This window comes from Pongo abelii, chromosome 5 (assembly GCF_028885655.2).
Source record: "Pongo abelii isolate AG06213 chromosome 5, NHGRI_mPonAbe1-v2.0_pri, whole genome shotgun sequence".
Taxonomy (NCBI): Eukaryota; Metazoa; Chordata; class Mammalia; order Primates; family Hominidae; genus Pongo; species Pongo abelii.
Window position 1 is genome coordinate 71,103,882 of NC_071990.2, and position 15,529 is coordinate 71,119,410.

Below are 15,529 nucleotides of genomic sequence, written 5' to 3' on the forward strand. Positions count from 1 at the left end.
TTTCTGTAATACTCTGTAATACAAAAGTGCTGCTTTGATGACTATCCGAAATGGAGAAATAAACATAATATACCCTTGGCCAGACAGACCTATGGTTCCTGAATGATCGTGCTGTTCTGCTGTTCTATAGGATAGACATTTCTGATACAGATTTTCCAATGGTAGTTTTGTGTTAGAAGTATGGAATAATTGAGCTTAAAACCCTTCTTTCATCAGTCCCTCATTTCTCCTCCATTAACTTCCAGACAAAAGCCAAGTTTTATGAGTTTATCTAGGAAATAAGGATAATATTAGTTAAATGAGTAACAGGGTAGTGGAAACTTCTTAAACTTACCAGATGCTGATTGCCTTCAGCTAAGTCAGTGGTTTCCAGAATTGAGATTTCATGTACCAGTAAAATATCCAGAAAAATATGGGTATGATACAGGTTTACCAGCGTGTACTGGTTCTTAAAATATTCTATTGCCTCAGCCAGACTGAGTCATAATATTTGGGGTAAGAGATCTTGGCATGTATATATAGAGAGAGATTTTTTAAGTTCCCAGATTATTCTGATTTATACACAGAAATTAAGATACATAGTGTCTAAAGCTAGTGAAACCACTGAGGTAACAATAGCCAATTAAAAAATTGTAATATGCAGGGAAAATAAAGTTTATATCACTGTCTGGTTACTTCAGACTGTCTGAGTCATCAGAAAGCAATGATCTCTAATATAGACTCTACATATTTTTGGCCAGCTTATCCTACTCAGTTTAGTGTTCATCAGGTTCCTCTTCCAGCTTCACTTTGTCAGTCCAAATGATGTATGTTAAATAGTTAATAATTTTTGATGTTTGCAATCCCCAAATTGGTTAGATTGTCAGTCATTGCAAACAAGTATATACCACTAATTGTATGTAGTCACATTCCCCTCTTCATTCTGCTCCTTCTTATTGGTATTTTTAGAGAAAAATACAAATAACCTAATCTGCTAAATACTGTAACTCCATTCTCACTGTTACATTTTGTAAATCACTCCTTCCCTTCCATTTATGCAAGATTAAAAAGGAGCAAAGGGGATAAGATTTCATTACAGGATAAACATCAGATTATCACTTCTCCAGTCCCTCTCCCAGCTTTTCTGTGCATACAGTATTAAATTTTGCAGAAAGTATAACTTCACTCAGAATGTTTTCTTAGAGTTGATTTCAAGTTTAAAAGAATATTTTCAAGTGATTTCAGGTTTAAAGTGTTCATTGTATTTGATAGACTATGTACTGCAAAAAATAAAGAAAATTACTCTCTGATTTCTAAATCACTTAGGTGATGCCACATATTTTCACGGTTTTAAAACCAAATATTGTTGGGTTTCCACTTCTACAATTCTCTAAATTCAGGAGGGTTCTAACAACTGAATATGATCCTTAATAAAGAGTGTCTTTTGTATTTTACTTCAGCTTCCTTCAGGCAAAAGAAGAACTGAAGCTACTAAAACTTCCTGGGTTCATGTACAGTGAAGTTCCTCTGCTGGCATCCTCAGTACCTTATTTTAGCGTAGAAGAAGAGGATGGTTCTGAAGATGGAGTACATCTGATTGTCTGTGTGCACGGTTTAGATGGTATGTGACATCTATGGATGTAACCTAGAGCAACTCAATATATTTTTTTCCTAATAGATCTCATTTAGTTTCATTTAGTCTTTGAACTAAAAAAAGACTTTTTAATTGCTTAAATTAATTGAATCTTAAATGCATTCTGAAACAGAAATATGCTTAATTTTACTTATCCTAAGTGTAATATTAGATTCCTTCGTAAGTAAATTTTCCATGGAACTGACACTTATGTGCCAACATTTTGTTTAATTTGGGATTTTTTTTTTCATTATACTTTAAGTTCTGGGATACATACGCAGAACATGCAGATTTGTTACATAGGTATACACGTGCCATGGCGGTTTGCTGTCATCTACATTAGGTATTTCTCCTAATGCTATCCCTCCCCTAGTCACCCCCCGACAGGCCCCAGTGTGTGATGTTCCCCTCCCTATGTCTATTTGTTCTCATTGTTCAACTCCTACTTAGAAGTGAGAACATGTAGTGTTTGGTTTTCTGTTCCTGTGTTAGTTTGCTGAGAATGATGATTTCCAGCTTCATCCATGTCCCTGCAAAGGACATGAACTCAGTGGATTTTTTTTTTATCTTCTCTCTTATTGTTGGTTTTGCCAGCTGTCACCTCATGGCAGTTATTTTGTCTCCCTTTGATAGTCTTTCTGGTTCCCTTTTACCTGGCTGCTTTAAACTTTGTGTGCTAGAAAAATCCGTATTTCTAGAAGTTAAAAATTTCATTAATTAAGTTATAAAAATTAAATTATAAATACAGGTACCTGGCTTTAGTGCTGGGGTTTTATGACAGCTGTTTTGGTTACTCAACAGTTTTTTTCTAGATGTAGGAACTGTTAGAAGATGCCAAATATCTCTAGAACAATGCAATATTACTGTATTATAATGAGATTCTATAGCAACAAACTAGATTTTTATGGATTATGAAAATATTAAACAAATGTCCCTGGTACTAAATTGTCATAAAATTGGAGATTTTTCTTTAAAAAAAAAATAACCAGACTCTCAAGAAATAAAATATTCTCAATGCTAACTTTTCTTCTCTCCCCCCAAACAATAAAGTTTTCAAAGAATTATCCCCCAAGAAAGACTTCTGGACCCAGTAGAATCTCTGGCAAATTCTTTTTTAAAAATTTTAAGAAGCAAATAATCCCTATGTTACATAAATTGTTCTAGAACAATGGAGAAAAAGATAGAAGGCAGCCCATTTTATTCCTTAAGGTTAACCTAACCTTGTTACCAAATCCAATAAAGATATCACACCAACACCTGCTACCAAAAAACAGTAGACCAATCTGACATAAATATACTTAATGGGCTGGGCGCAGTGGCTCACACCTGTAATCCCAGCACTTTGGGAGGCCGAGGCGGGCGGATCACAAGGTCAGGAGATCAAGACCATCCTGGCTAACACGGTGAAACCCCGTCTCTACTAAAAATACAAAAAAATTAGCTGGGCGTGGTGGCGGGCACCTGTAGTCCCAGCTACTCCGGAGGCTGAGGCAGGAGAATGGCATGAACCTGGGAGGCGGAGCTTGCAGTGAGCCGAGATCGCGCCACTGCACTTCAGCCTGGGCTACAGACTAAGACTACGTCTCAAAAAAAAAAAAAAAAAAAAAAAAAACTTAATGAACTCAAATATATTTAACAAAACTCTAGCACTTGGAATTAATATATTAGAGTAAGTTACTATAACAAATAAGGTTTATTTCCCAGAATGGAAGGATAAGTAAGTATAAGAAATTTCAGTAATAAAATACCCTACATCAGCAATTCAAGTCAGAAACTTTATAAAATTTAATATCCATTCCTAATTATTACAAGTAAGCACAAAACTTCGATCTCAATAGGATTAGTCTTTTCCTTAATGTGATTAAGCATATATATTTCGAGCCTATAGAAAACTTATAGTTTGTGGTGAATATTAGAGGTACGCCTTTTAAAATGAAGAATAAAACAATTATCTCTGTCAATGCATTAAATCATAAAATTCTAAAAGATAAATATCAGGTAAAATAAAAATTCAGCAGTTTATAACGACATGCTTATATTGTTAGTAAACCGAAGGAATCCACTAAACTATTTTTGAAGATAATTATTTATATATTTATATATGAGAGGAATTCAGAAAAAATGTGGAAAAATAAATTTGCCAGGCATGGTGCTGGCCAGCCTGTAATCCCAGCTGCTTGGGAGGATGAAGCAGGAGAATCACTTAAACCCAGGAGGCAGAGGTTGTAATGAGCCAAGACTGAGCCACTGCACTCTAGCCTGGGCAACAGAGTGAGACTCTGTCTCAAACAAATAAACAAACAAAAATTGTGGAAAAATGGAGTTAAAAGATAAAAATAGAAATATAAACTTCATTTCTCAGTGTAAACTCTGTCTAGTTCAAGACACTTTTGTAAGCAATTATACCAGCCATTCTAGTAAATTTCCAAGAACTGAGGGTCCTGGGAATTTAGTCATGTCAGTGCCTTCTTTTTTACACATTAAACCAAAGAAAAATGGTTCCCCTTTACAGAGTTTTTAAGATAAGAAAACAAAGTAGTCAGAGGAACCAAATCAGGACTGTAAGATGAATGCCTAATGATTTCTCATCAAAATTGCCCTCTTCATGAGAATAATGAGTAGGAATATTGTCATGATGGAGAAGGACTCTCTGGTGAAGCTTTTCCAGGCATTTTTCTGCTAAAGCTTTGGCTGATTTTCTCAAAACACTCTCATGATAAGCAGATATTATCATTCTTTGGTCCTCCAGAAAGTCAAGAAGCAAAATGCCTTGAGCATTCCAAAACACTGTTGCCTTGACCTTTGCTCTTAACTGGTCCACTTTTGCTTTGACTGGACCACTTCTACCTCTTGATAGCCATTGGTTTGATTGTGTTTTGTCTTCAAGATCATACTGGTAAAGCCATGTTTCATTTCCTGTTACAATTCTTTGAAGAAATGCTTTAGGATCTTGATACCATTTGTTTAATATTTCCATTGAAAGCTCTGCTCTTGTCTGCAGCTAATTTGAGCACAATGGTTTTGACACCCATTGAGTGGAAAGTTTGTTCAACTTTAATTTTTCGGTCAGAATTCTGTAGGCTGAACCAATTGAGATGTCTAAGATGTCAGCTATTGTTTGTGCTGTTAATTGTCGGTCCTTTTTAATTAGGGCGTGAACAAAATGAAGTTTTTCCTCACAGATTGATGTGGGTGGTCTACTGCTGTATGCTTCATCTTTAACATTGTTTTTTCCCTTCTTTAAACAAGTTACCCATTTGTAAACTGCTGATTTCTTTGGGGGCATTTCCCAATAAACTTTTTTGTAAAGCCTCCGTTATTTCACCATTCTTCCACTGAAGCTTCACCATAAGTTTGATGTTTGTTCTTGCTTCCATTTTAGTAGAATTCATGTTGTTTGATAAGGTTTCTTTTTAAACTGATTTTTTTTTTTTTTTTTTTTTTGAGACAGAATCTCACTCCGTCCGCAGTGGCACGCACGATCTCGGCTCACTGCAAGCTCCATCTCCCGGGTTCAGACCATTCTCCTGCCTCAGCCTCCCAAGTAGCTGGGACTACAGGCATCTGCCACCACGCCCGGCTAATTTTTTGTATTTTTAGTAGGGTTTCACTGTGTTAGCCAGGCTGGTCTTGATCTCCTGACCTCGTGAACCACCCGCCACAGCCTCCTAAAGTGCTGGGATTACAGGCGTGAGCCACCGTGGCCAGCCTCAAACTGATTTCTTATCCTTCTTAGTGCCTCAAGCCAGATTCTATTCAAACATGTTATAACAAATTAGTATGTGTTTATTTTGGTGTAAAAAATTTTTGAAACCCATACGTAGTTTTTTTTATGATGCATTTTCCATGAACTTTTTGAAGAACACTTGTGTCTTATATCTGTATTGCAAGTATATGTGTAGATGCCTTTTGAGTTAATAATTATTAAAATAAACTTTCTTAGATATTTAAATGGATTTTTATTTTTCTCAGTCTGTGCCAGTATCACCAAAGGAAGGTTAACAGATTAAATCTAAAATGCATTCACAGTTTGCTGTATGATTACCTAGAATGGTGATGGTAAGGCACCATTTATAGCTACTGTAGCCAGGAGTCACCAAAGTGATGTGCTAACAGTTTGATAAATAAATACACTGTTAGGTAGAAAAGTGAAAGCCACCAAAACCACCTAAGAAACAAACTATTGGCCAGGCACGGTGGCTCACGCCTATAATCCCAGCACTTTGGGAGGCCAAGGCCAGCGGATCACAAGGTCAGGAGATCAAGACCATCCTAGCTAACACGGTGAAACCCCATCTCTACTAAAAATACAAAATATTAGCTGGGCGTGGTGGGATGCACCTGTAGTCCCAGCTACTCGGGAGCTTGAGGCAGGAGAATCGCTCGAACCTGGGAGGCGGAGGTTGCAGTGAGTCGAGATCATGCCACTGCACTCCAGCTTGGGCGACAGAGCAAGACTCCATCTCAAAAAAAAAAAAAAGAAAGAAAAAAGAAAAAAAAAAACTGTTGAATTGACATTGCCTGGCTAATAGAAATCAGCTTTGACATAAAAATTGAGAACTCTATCTCATTGTATATTGTCTATTCACAAATGGCATAGGCCATAAGCTTGTCTCTAAAAACTGTAAAAATATGTGATAGTGTATTTTGTACCTTTTACTTTATCTCATCCTTTAAACATCATTTTTCATTTTTTAGGAAACAGTGCAGATCTCCGATTAGTAAAAACTTACATTGAACTTGGACTGCCTGGAGGAAGAATTGATTTTCTTATGTCTGAGAGAAATCAGGTACAATATGACAGTGTTTTCAGTGAAAACAAACATTTTTGTACCAGTTTCTACCTAAATTTTGCCTTACTACAAAATGCCTATAATAGTTGAAATAATTTTTCTGATTTATATGAAATTTAATATAAATGTATATCCAAAGGAAATATATATGATTTACATTTTGACTTATGATCGCTTCACATATGAAATATTTCTAGAATTTCACATTTCTATAGAAATATTTCATGAATTAAACCATTGTAAACATCTTATGTTTCATACTGGTAGTGAGCTAAACAAACAAATAATGCAAGTATTTTAAGAACACTGAACCTTTTTTTCCCCTGGAAATTTACTGTCTTTGCTCGTTTTAATATAAAAAATATTACACTCACTAACTTCTCTAAAAAACATTGGACTTAACCATATTTTCAGTGCCTAAATTAAAAATAATGTTTATATTGTTAGTTTTTCATGTGATTATACATATTCCCAAATACAATGTATGTGCTTTGCTTTCTTTTTAGAATGATACTTTTGCTGATTTTGATAGCATGACTGATCGTCTTTTGGATGAGATAATACAGTATATTCAGATATATAGTCTAACAGTCTCAAAAATAAGGTATCTTCTTTAATATTATGCAATTTATTTTTATATTTCTATGAATTATAGAAAAGTTAAACAGAATTTGCGGTAGGGTTGTCCTATTCTGAAATATAGGAGACTACAACTCAAATTAATTTATAGTGAAAAAAAGTAAAGATTTTAGGAAAAGATTTATATGAAATGTCCAAAAAAGCATATCTGTAGAGAAAAAAGTAGGTTAGTGTTTGCTTAGAGCTGGGAAAGATGGGGGATGGTGGGAATAACTAAAGGATATAGGATTTCTTTTTGAGGTGGAAAAAAGGTTCTAAAATTGATTATAGTGAGAGTTACAACTCTGTGAATATATTTTAAAACATTGAATTGTACACTTTAAGTGGAAGAAGTGTAGGCTCTGTGAGTTACACATATGTATATGGTATATGCATATGAAGCAACAAAAATACTTTCAAAGTTTGTATACTTTTTTTTTTTTTTTTTTTGAGGCAGGGTGTTGCTCAGTCACCCAGGCTAGAGAGCAGTGGCGCCATCTCGGCTCACTGCAGTCTCAACCCCCTGGGCTCAGGCTTTCCTCCCACCTCAGCCCCCGAAGTAGCTGGGACTACAGGCATGCACCACCATGTCCAGCTAATTTTTGTAGAGATGGGGGTTTCACCGTGTTACCCAGGCTGGTCTCGAACTCCTGAGCTCAAGTGATCCTCTCACCTTGGCCTCCCAAAGTGCTGGGATTACAGACGTGTGCCACATTGCCCAGCCAGATTTTATGACTACTGTATACTTTTGTGAGTCAGTTTTCCACAAGCAAGACATGATGATTACACCAATATGGGTTTCATTATTTAATTAGATCTTGTTAATAGATGTAGGAGAGAAGAGTCTTTGTTTCCAAAAGGGTAGAATAAACTGTGACTATATTCATATCCTAACTAGGTTAGAGGAAGAAGCTGGTTCTGCATACTGTAAGCTTTTGGACAGTTTGTTTCCAACTTGAAGTACAGGGAATAAGAAGAGAGATAAGCAGTTACCTAAAGTCATTTTTTAAAAAACAGAATTCTGTTAAAATATGGGAGAAGGTTCAGGTTTGTTGTTTGGAGGAAGAGATTATTTTCTTGTTGTAATTATTCATTTGTGGATCTTAAAATCTTGTTTAGCTTTTATTCATTTATTTTATGATGAGAAAAATAATATTTCAACTTATTTATTCCTCCTCAAAAGTATTGTCTTTCAGGTTAGATTGTCAGTTATAATCAATCATTTTCCAAAAGTGTAATCTGGTTGATTGTAGACTGTCAGCTACCATCAGAATTCCCACCCCCACTACTTTAGGAAGTTCAGTTCGGGAGGGAAGTTTGTCCTGAGCATCTCGCAAGATATACGTGTAAGCCAGTGTTTAGACAGCTCTCAAGCTCTCTTCTTTCACTGCTAATTGTCCCCAGGGAATCTTATACCATCTGTTGTAAAACAACAGTAAGTAAACAGGCTCTTTTGATTTAAACCAGGGGTCCCCAAACCCTGGGCCACAGACTGGTACCTGTCCGTGGCCTCTTAGGAACCAGACTTCACAGCAGGAGCACTGGGGCGGGTGAGCAAGCATTACCACCTGAGCTCAGCCTCCTGTCAGATCATCGGTGAGCATTAGATTTGTGAACCCTATTTTAAACTGCGCATGCGAGGGATCTAGGCTGTGTGTTCCTTATGAGAATCTAATGCCTGAGTTGGAATAGTTTCATCCCAAAAGCATCCCCACAACTCCTGTTTGTGGAAAGATTGTCTTTAGTGAAACCAGTCCCTGGTGCCGAAAAGGTTGGGGACCACTGATTTAAACCATTTCATAACAAAAGTGAAGTGCTAGCTACATAAATATTATTCTTTTTGTATAATTGAAGATTTATAGTAGGAAAATGCACATATTTTACCTATGCCTTGAAAATATTGTTAGTCAAAAACTGTCCATCTTTGAAGTATAGACTAGAGAATAAGAGAAACAGATATATAATTTCTCCAAGTTGTCCTTTATAAATACAAATTCATCATTTTGTTTGAAATGATGAATTAATAAGTAAATAATTTGTGTATGTACCTAAGAAGGCAAATATGTAATCTAGTCATTATATTATCTTTAGTACGTATTTATATCTAAGCAGTTATAAACTATGAGTAAAAGTTTTCAGATTAATATGTTGTTTCTATAAACATTTAAATTATGTAATAATGAGGATCTTCTATACATTCGTACATTTTTTCCTTCAAAATGTGGTATATCATTTCAAAGTATCACTATACTTTTACAACATTAGAAATTTTCAAATTGTTAGTATTCACATCCATTTTATAGTGGATCAGCTTTGATTTTTGTTTCTAAAACTAATGCTGTGAGAAAAATAATTTTTTTTTTCCTCTTAAAGCTTTATTGGACATTCGTTGGGCAATTTAATAATTCGTTCAGTGCTTACAAGGCCAAGGTTTAAATATTACCTCAACAAACTTCATACCTTTCTGTCTCTTTCTGGACCTCACCTTGGTACACTCTACAACAGCAGTGCTCTTGTTAATACAGGTAAAAAGTTTTATTGTTCTGTATTAAAAATATGGAATAGGGAGAAAAATATGAACTTAGTATTTTCTGATGTTTATTTTAGAACCAATTTGTCACATACTGGACATTTCGTGAAACAAAAAATGTAGCTAATTTTCTGTTTTGTTATGCACATGAAATAAGTTGATAAAAGTCATTTTGGAGAATGGCTTTTCTTATATTGAGATGGTATTTGTCAAAATTCACAAGAGCATTTTTTTCTTTTTTTCATTAAATCCAAAATATTTTTAGTAAAGTTTTATCTTATAAACAGTTTTGTCACCCCATTACTTGAACAGATAACAAACACCTACATTTAATACATTATAAAGTTATAACATTTGATATAGAATATTAGCTAATTTTGGTTCAAAAAGAGTAAAGAGATATGAGAATATAATTTTTAAGAAGGTGATTCAGAATTTCTAAAGAAGTTAATATGAATGTTAAGACCCTAAATTTGATTAGTATTTATATTCTCGTCAACAAATATTTGGTACTTTGATTTTTTTTTTTTTTTTTTAGGACAGAGTCTTACTCTGTTGCCAGGCTGGAGTGCAGTGGCACGATCTCGGCTCACTGCAACTTCTGACTCCCTGGTTCAGGCGATTCTCCTGCCTCAGCCTCCGGAGTAGCTGGGACTACAGGCATACGCCACCATACCCAGCTAATTTTTGTATTTTTAGTAGAGACGGGGTTTCACCATGTTGGCCAGGATGGTCTCGATCTCCTGACCTCGTGATCCGCCTGCCTCGGCCTCCCAAAGTGCTAGGATTACAGACGTGAGCCACTGCGCCCGGCCTTGATTTGCCTTTTGTTTGGCTTGGTTTTTCCCTTAGATGTTTGCAAAAATGATCTATAAGTTAGTCAATTGATTCCCATTGAGAAGAAATTATATTTAACTCTGTCTCTTTTCATTGATCCCTGAAAATCTTATTTCTATTTCCTTTACCACTTCCTTTTAATGACAAACCATACCATTTTTCCTGTATCCCATTTCAAGTTGGTGATTTAAAAATACAGCCAGTTTTAGACTTTTACAGTTTGAAAAAGAGGAAATGAGAAAAATGAAGTCCTTAAATAATGTATAATAGAACCCAACATGAATCAAATGTAGTACTTTGAATTTCATTCTTCACTAAACTTTTTCCCAGATATGTTTCCAGCTATCGGATTTAACCAATTAAAGGATTGTTTTCCCAGTCTTTTCTCCTGTTTCCCTAATATTAGAAGCAATGAAAATGGAAAGGAATATTTCATAGTCTTGAAAACCAGCTTGAGTGATTGAAATTTTGCTTAATTTCCTGAAGAGCAAGATGCATTTAAATATGGGTTACTGATAATATAAAAAAATAATTAATATAAAACAAATGATATTCAGCTGTTATTAGAAAACATTAAACAATTTTTCATTCTAAGATGTGGTCACTTTGCAATTAGTCTATTATGTCATAACTAAACTGTAATTATAGACTGATCATTCTGCATAGGCATTTGACCTACTACTGTATTTGAAGTTTTTCTTCATCTTCTTTATCATTTGAACAAATATATTGAAAGGTATAATTTTTCCAGTTTGTTCTTCATATGCTATTATCTATTTCATTACTGAATGAAATAGAAATAGCAAGCCGTCCATCAACCACCATTAATTCATAATTAACCTAAGCATGCATGTTTATTATAAATGTTATCAGAACATGGAAATATTTTCCAAATATATTTTTGATTAGCCAACAAAAATGCTAATTTAGGCAATGTCATCTTTTGAAGTGAAATATATATTAAAATTAATAATCTTGGCATATGTTTCTATATATTTCATTTCATACTTCTATATCATATATGATTCTCTAGGTCTCTGGTTTATGCAGAAATGGAAAAAATCAGGTTCGCTTTTGCAGCTGACATGTCGAGATCACTCAGACCCTCGCCAAACTTTTTTATATAAGCTTAGTAAGAAAGCAGGTAAGTATATAATAACAGTTTGGAAAATATACATGTGAAAACTTTTTAAAAAATAAACATTTAGCAAATAAATTATCAACATGTCTTTCTAGTGATTAAAAAAAAGTGTCATTCTACTGTAATTTCCTAATAATGAAATAGCAAACTCACAACTGAAACTAAGCAGTTGAAAGAGATTTCTTTAGTCTTTTTCACATGACTGTATTTCTCTTTGTGAGCTGCACAGCTACTTTGAAATTGCCCTAAGAATTTCAACATTTGTAATTCAGTGCCAGTTTTGTTAGTCTCTGTTTTTAGACCATGTTTCTGCATGTCCTGTCCCCACTGTTCTAGCTGTCTCCCACCCCAATCCTCACCTCTTTTTATAAACTGCCACGTTTTTCTACCTTCATATTATATTATATTATATTATATTATATTATATTATATTATATTATATGGCTAGCAGGCATTTCTGAAAGTGTCAGAAACTAAACTATTAATGATTATCCTTTCTACAATTCTCACTACTGGATGAATCTTATTATTTCTTATTAACTAATTATTAAACATATTCCCCATCTTTCATATATATTCCAGGCCTTTACAACCTAAAGTTCCCAACTGCTCCTTTGCCATTTTTACTCTCTATAAATAACCTTATTTCTGACCTTATGATCTGCCTCAATTCACCCTCATACATCTTCCCAGCATATTTTTTCCAGTGTCCTTTGAAATCCTTATTTGAGGGGAACAGACTGCCTTTATTTTCTTCAAAGAATGTTATTGCCACTTACTTCTGAAAGTGGAGGTGTAACTGAAACAGATTTTTTTTCCCCCTCCTCGCCCCCATGTCTTCACTCCCCCGGCTATAGAGTGGAGGTTGGCAAACTTTTTTTTAAAAAAGGCCGGATAGTAAGTATTTTGGCTTTGTAAGCCATACAATCTCTTTGCAGCTACTTAACAATACCATTGTAGTATGAAAACAACCACAGAAAATACAGAAACAAATGAGCATGACTGTGTTTCAGACAAACTTTATTAATTCAAAAACAGCAGTAGCCAAATCTCACAGGCCATGTCTTGGTAATACCTGCTATAGAAGCTCAGTTCGTCATTTACTAAGTACCACCTAAAGTAAGGAAAATAGCCCTCTTGCTTTCCATTTCTAATTGCAATCATTACTCCTCCACTGTCATATAAAACCACTTTATTTGAGGCTTGTATCATCCAAGCTGTGCTACCATCTATTCTTCTTTAATATAATGACGTCCTGGTTATCCCAGGGGAATAAAAGACATTGACACGGCCGGGCGTGGTGGCTCACGCCTGTAATCCCAGCACTTTGGGAGGCCGAGGCGGGCAGATCACGAGGTCAGGAGATCGAGACCATCCTGGCTAACACGGTGAAACCCCGTCTCTACTAAAAATACAAAAAAATTAGCTGGGCGTGGTGGTGGGCGCCTGTAGTCCCAGCTACTCGGGAGGCTGAGGCAGGAGAATGGCGTGAACCTGGGAGGCGGAGCTTGCAGTGAGCCGAGATCATGCCACTGCACTCCAGGTTGGGAGACAGAGCAAGACTCCGTCTCAAAAAAAAAAAAAAAAAAAAAAGACATTGACAAATGTTTGTAACATGATTATGTTTGGGAAAAGATTCTCCTCTTGGATCTTAACGTACTTAGATCTAGAATCATTTTTGGTAATTTGATGAGTCAACCCTTTAGATAATTCATTATGCATCAGCATGCCTTTCTCAACTCCAGTGTCCCTTCATTCCACTCCATGTTGAACTCATACCCATGGCTACACTGTAGTCCTGAAATTTCAGCCAACATTCCATTCTGTTACTGTTGATGTCTTATCCTTCTTTTTCTCTCACTCCCTTCTCATCTGCTTTTTAGACTCATTTATGATTCCTGCTACATTTTTTTTTTTTTGAGACAGAGTCTCGCTCTGTCACCCAGGCTGGAGTGCAGTGGCGAGATCTCGGCTCACTGCAAGCTCCGCCTCCCGAGTTCACGCCATTCTCCTGCCTTAGCCTCCTGAGTAGCTGGGACTACAGGCACCCGCCACCATGCCCAGCTAACTTTTTGTATTTTTTAGAGATGAGGTTTCACCGTGTTAGCCAGGATGGTCTCGATCTCCTGACCTTATGATCTGCCTGCCTCGGCCTCCCAAAGTGCTGGGATTACAGGCGTGAGCCGCCGCACCTGGCCGATTCCTGCTACATTTTCTTAAGTCTCCCTCCCCTTCACGGTTTTACTCCCTTCCTGACTCAAGTCTGAGACTTCATGGATTACTTTTGTCTTTCATGTATTACTCTGTTTTTCTATCCTAGTCATCTTGCAAATCTATATTACTGTTTTTATACCTAGCCTTTGAGCTCTTCCAAAAAAGATCACACAGACATGCAGAATCAGCAGCACTGTAGGTCCACGAGGTCCCTATCTAGTTATCTCTAGTTAGCTTCCTATCTATTCCCTTAGACACTCTCCCAAATTTTCACCTTTCCTCAAACATCAGGTTTTCACTGCTCCCTTCATTTCTCACAGTTAGCTGTGCTTTTGCTTTCTACTTTATCTTTGAAGTTCAAGACATTTCTTGCTACCTACCAACATTAATTAACCTATGTTTTCCTTTTAGTTCAGTGAAAGATTTATAATCTGTTCAAGAATAATTACCCTCTCCGTTTTGGAACTCATACCTTCTCATCAGTATCTTTAAACTCTTTCTCTTTTTAGTAATTAATCCTTTAATAGATAAAGTTATTCCCATTTCTTCCATCTTAATAATAATAATAATAAATATTTCCCTTGATCTTTTATTCTGTACTTGTCCCCCTTTCCCCTTTTTCTGAGAGTGTTGGGGGGTAGGGTTGAACCTTTTGAAAGAGAACAGTCACTTTATTACTCCCCGCTTTTTTTCACTTTTTTGGTTTCTGTCTGCACCACTCCACTGAAGCTTGCCAAATCCAGTGATCTCTTTTCTTTTATTTGAACATTAAGACATTTAAGACTACTGAAAACTCCTTCTTGAAATACTTTCCTTTCTCCATTTTTGTGGGATCCACCTCTCCTGGTTTTTTCCATCTTGGCTTTTTTTCTGCTTCCTATATGGGCTTCTTTTCTTTCGTTGCCCCTTTATGAAAGCTGTTCTTGTGTTTTAGCCTCTGTCTTCTGTTCTTCTCACTCTATACATTCTTCTTGGACAGCATCATTCCATATCCATCTTTACCATTGGTAGCTCTCAAATATTAATATATATCTCTAGCTTGTCCTCTGTGCTGTGCTCTAGACTTACACACCTAGAGGCCTACTTAGCATCTTCACGGAGATGTCTCATGGGTGCTTCAAATCTAGTGTTTTCAGACAGTGCATCTGTCCCCTGATTACTTCTCTGGATTCCACATCTACTGGAATGGCATCACCATCTGCCTAGTGAGAAACTTAGAAACTGTTCTTGACTCTGCTTTCTTATTTATACCCCATATCTATGGAATTGCCAAGTTTTAAAACATTTAACCTTCTTAGTGGCTGATGGATGCTTCTCTTCTTCTTTGCCACTGCCTTAGTTCAGCCTTCATCACTTTTACTTAAATTATTGTTCAAACTGGTTACCTGCCACATGTATACTCCCTTCTCCCCATTCTCACTTCCTCGTTAGATGAAATGATCATCCAATGAAGCCATAGATTATATTGGCCATCTAATATCAAACCATATTGGTCTCATTTGAAAATCTTTCATGATGCTTTGTGGTATTCACAGTGAAGTTTAGATTCCATGGATAAGAGCATCAAGTCCTCTATAATCTGGTCTCTGATTCTCTGTTTTCTTTTTATCCTACACACACACACACACACACCCCCACACCCTTTGCTGTGGTCATGCTATTCATGGTTTTTGATTGCTTGCATTTTCTCATGCTTTTTGTATCACCTCATGTGTTTTTGTATCATGTGTTTTTGTTTCACCTCGTGTGTTTTGTACCTCCTCATGTGTTTACCCATCCTTTCA

At 36.0% G+C, this 15,529-nt stretch overlaps 1 protein-coding gene across 23 annotated transcripts in view; it reads left to right on the forward strand.

Annotated features, from left to right (window-relative positions):
- Positions 1 to 15,529, forward strand: part of FAM135A (family with sequence similarity 135 member A) — a 153,676-nt gene that overhangs the window by 119,375 nt on the left and 18,772 nt on the right. For all 23 annotated transcript variants that reach the window (NM_001133932.2, XM_054556975.2, XM_054556980.2 and 20 more), the window contains 5 exon segments: positions 1,440 to 1,600; positions 6,311 to 6,402; positions 6,912 to 7,009; positions 9,397 to 9,548; positions 11,424 to 11,534. In NM_001133932.2, coding sequence (NP_001127404.1) covers positions 1,440 to 1,600; positions 6,311 to 6,402; positions 6,912 to 7,009; positions 9,397 to 9,548; positions 11,424 to 11,534 — 614 coding nt within the window.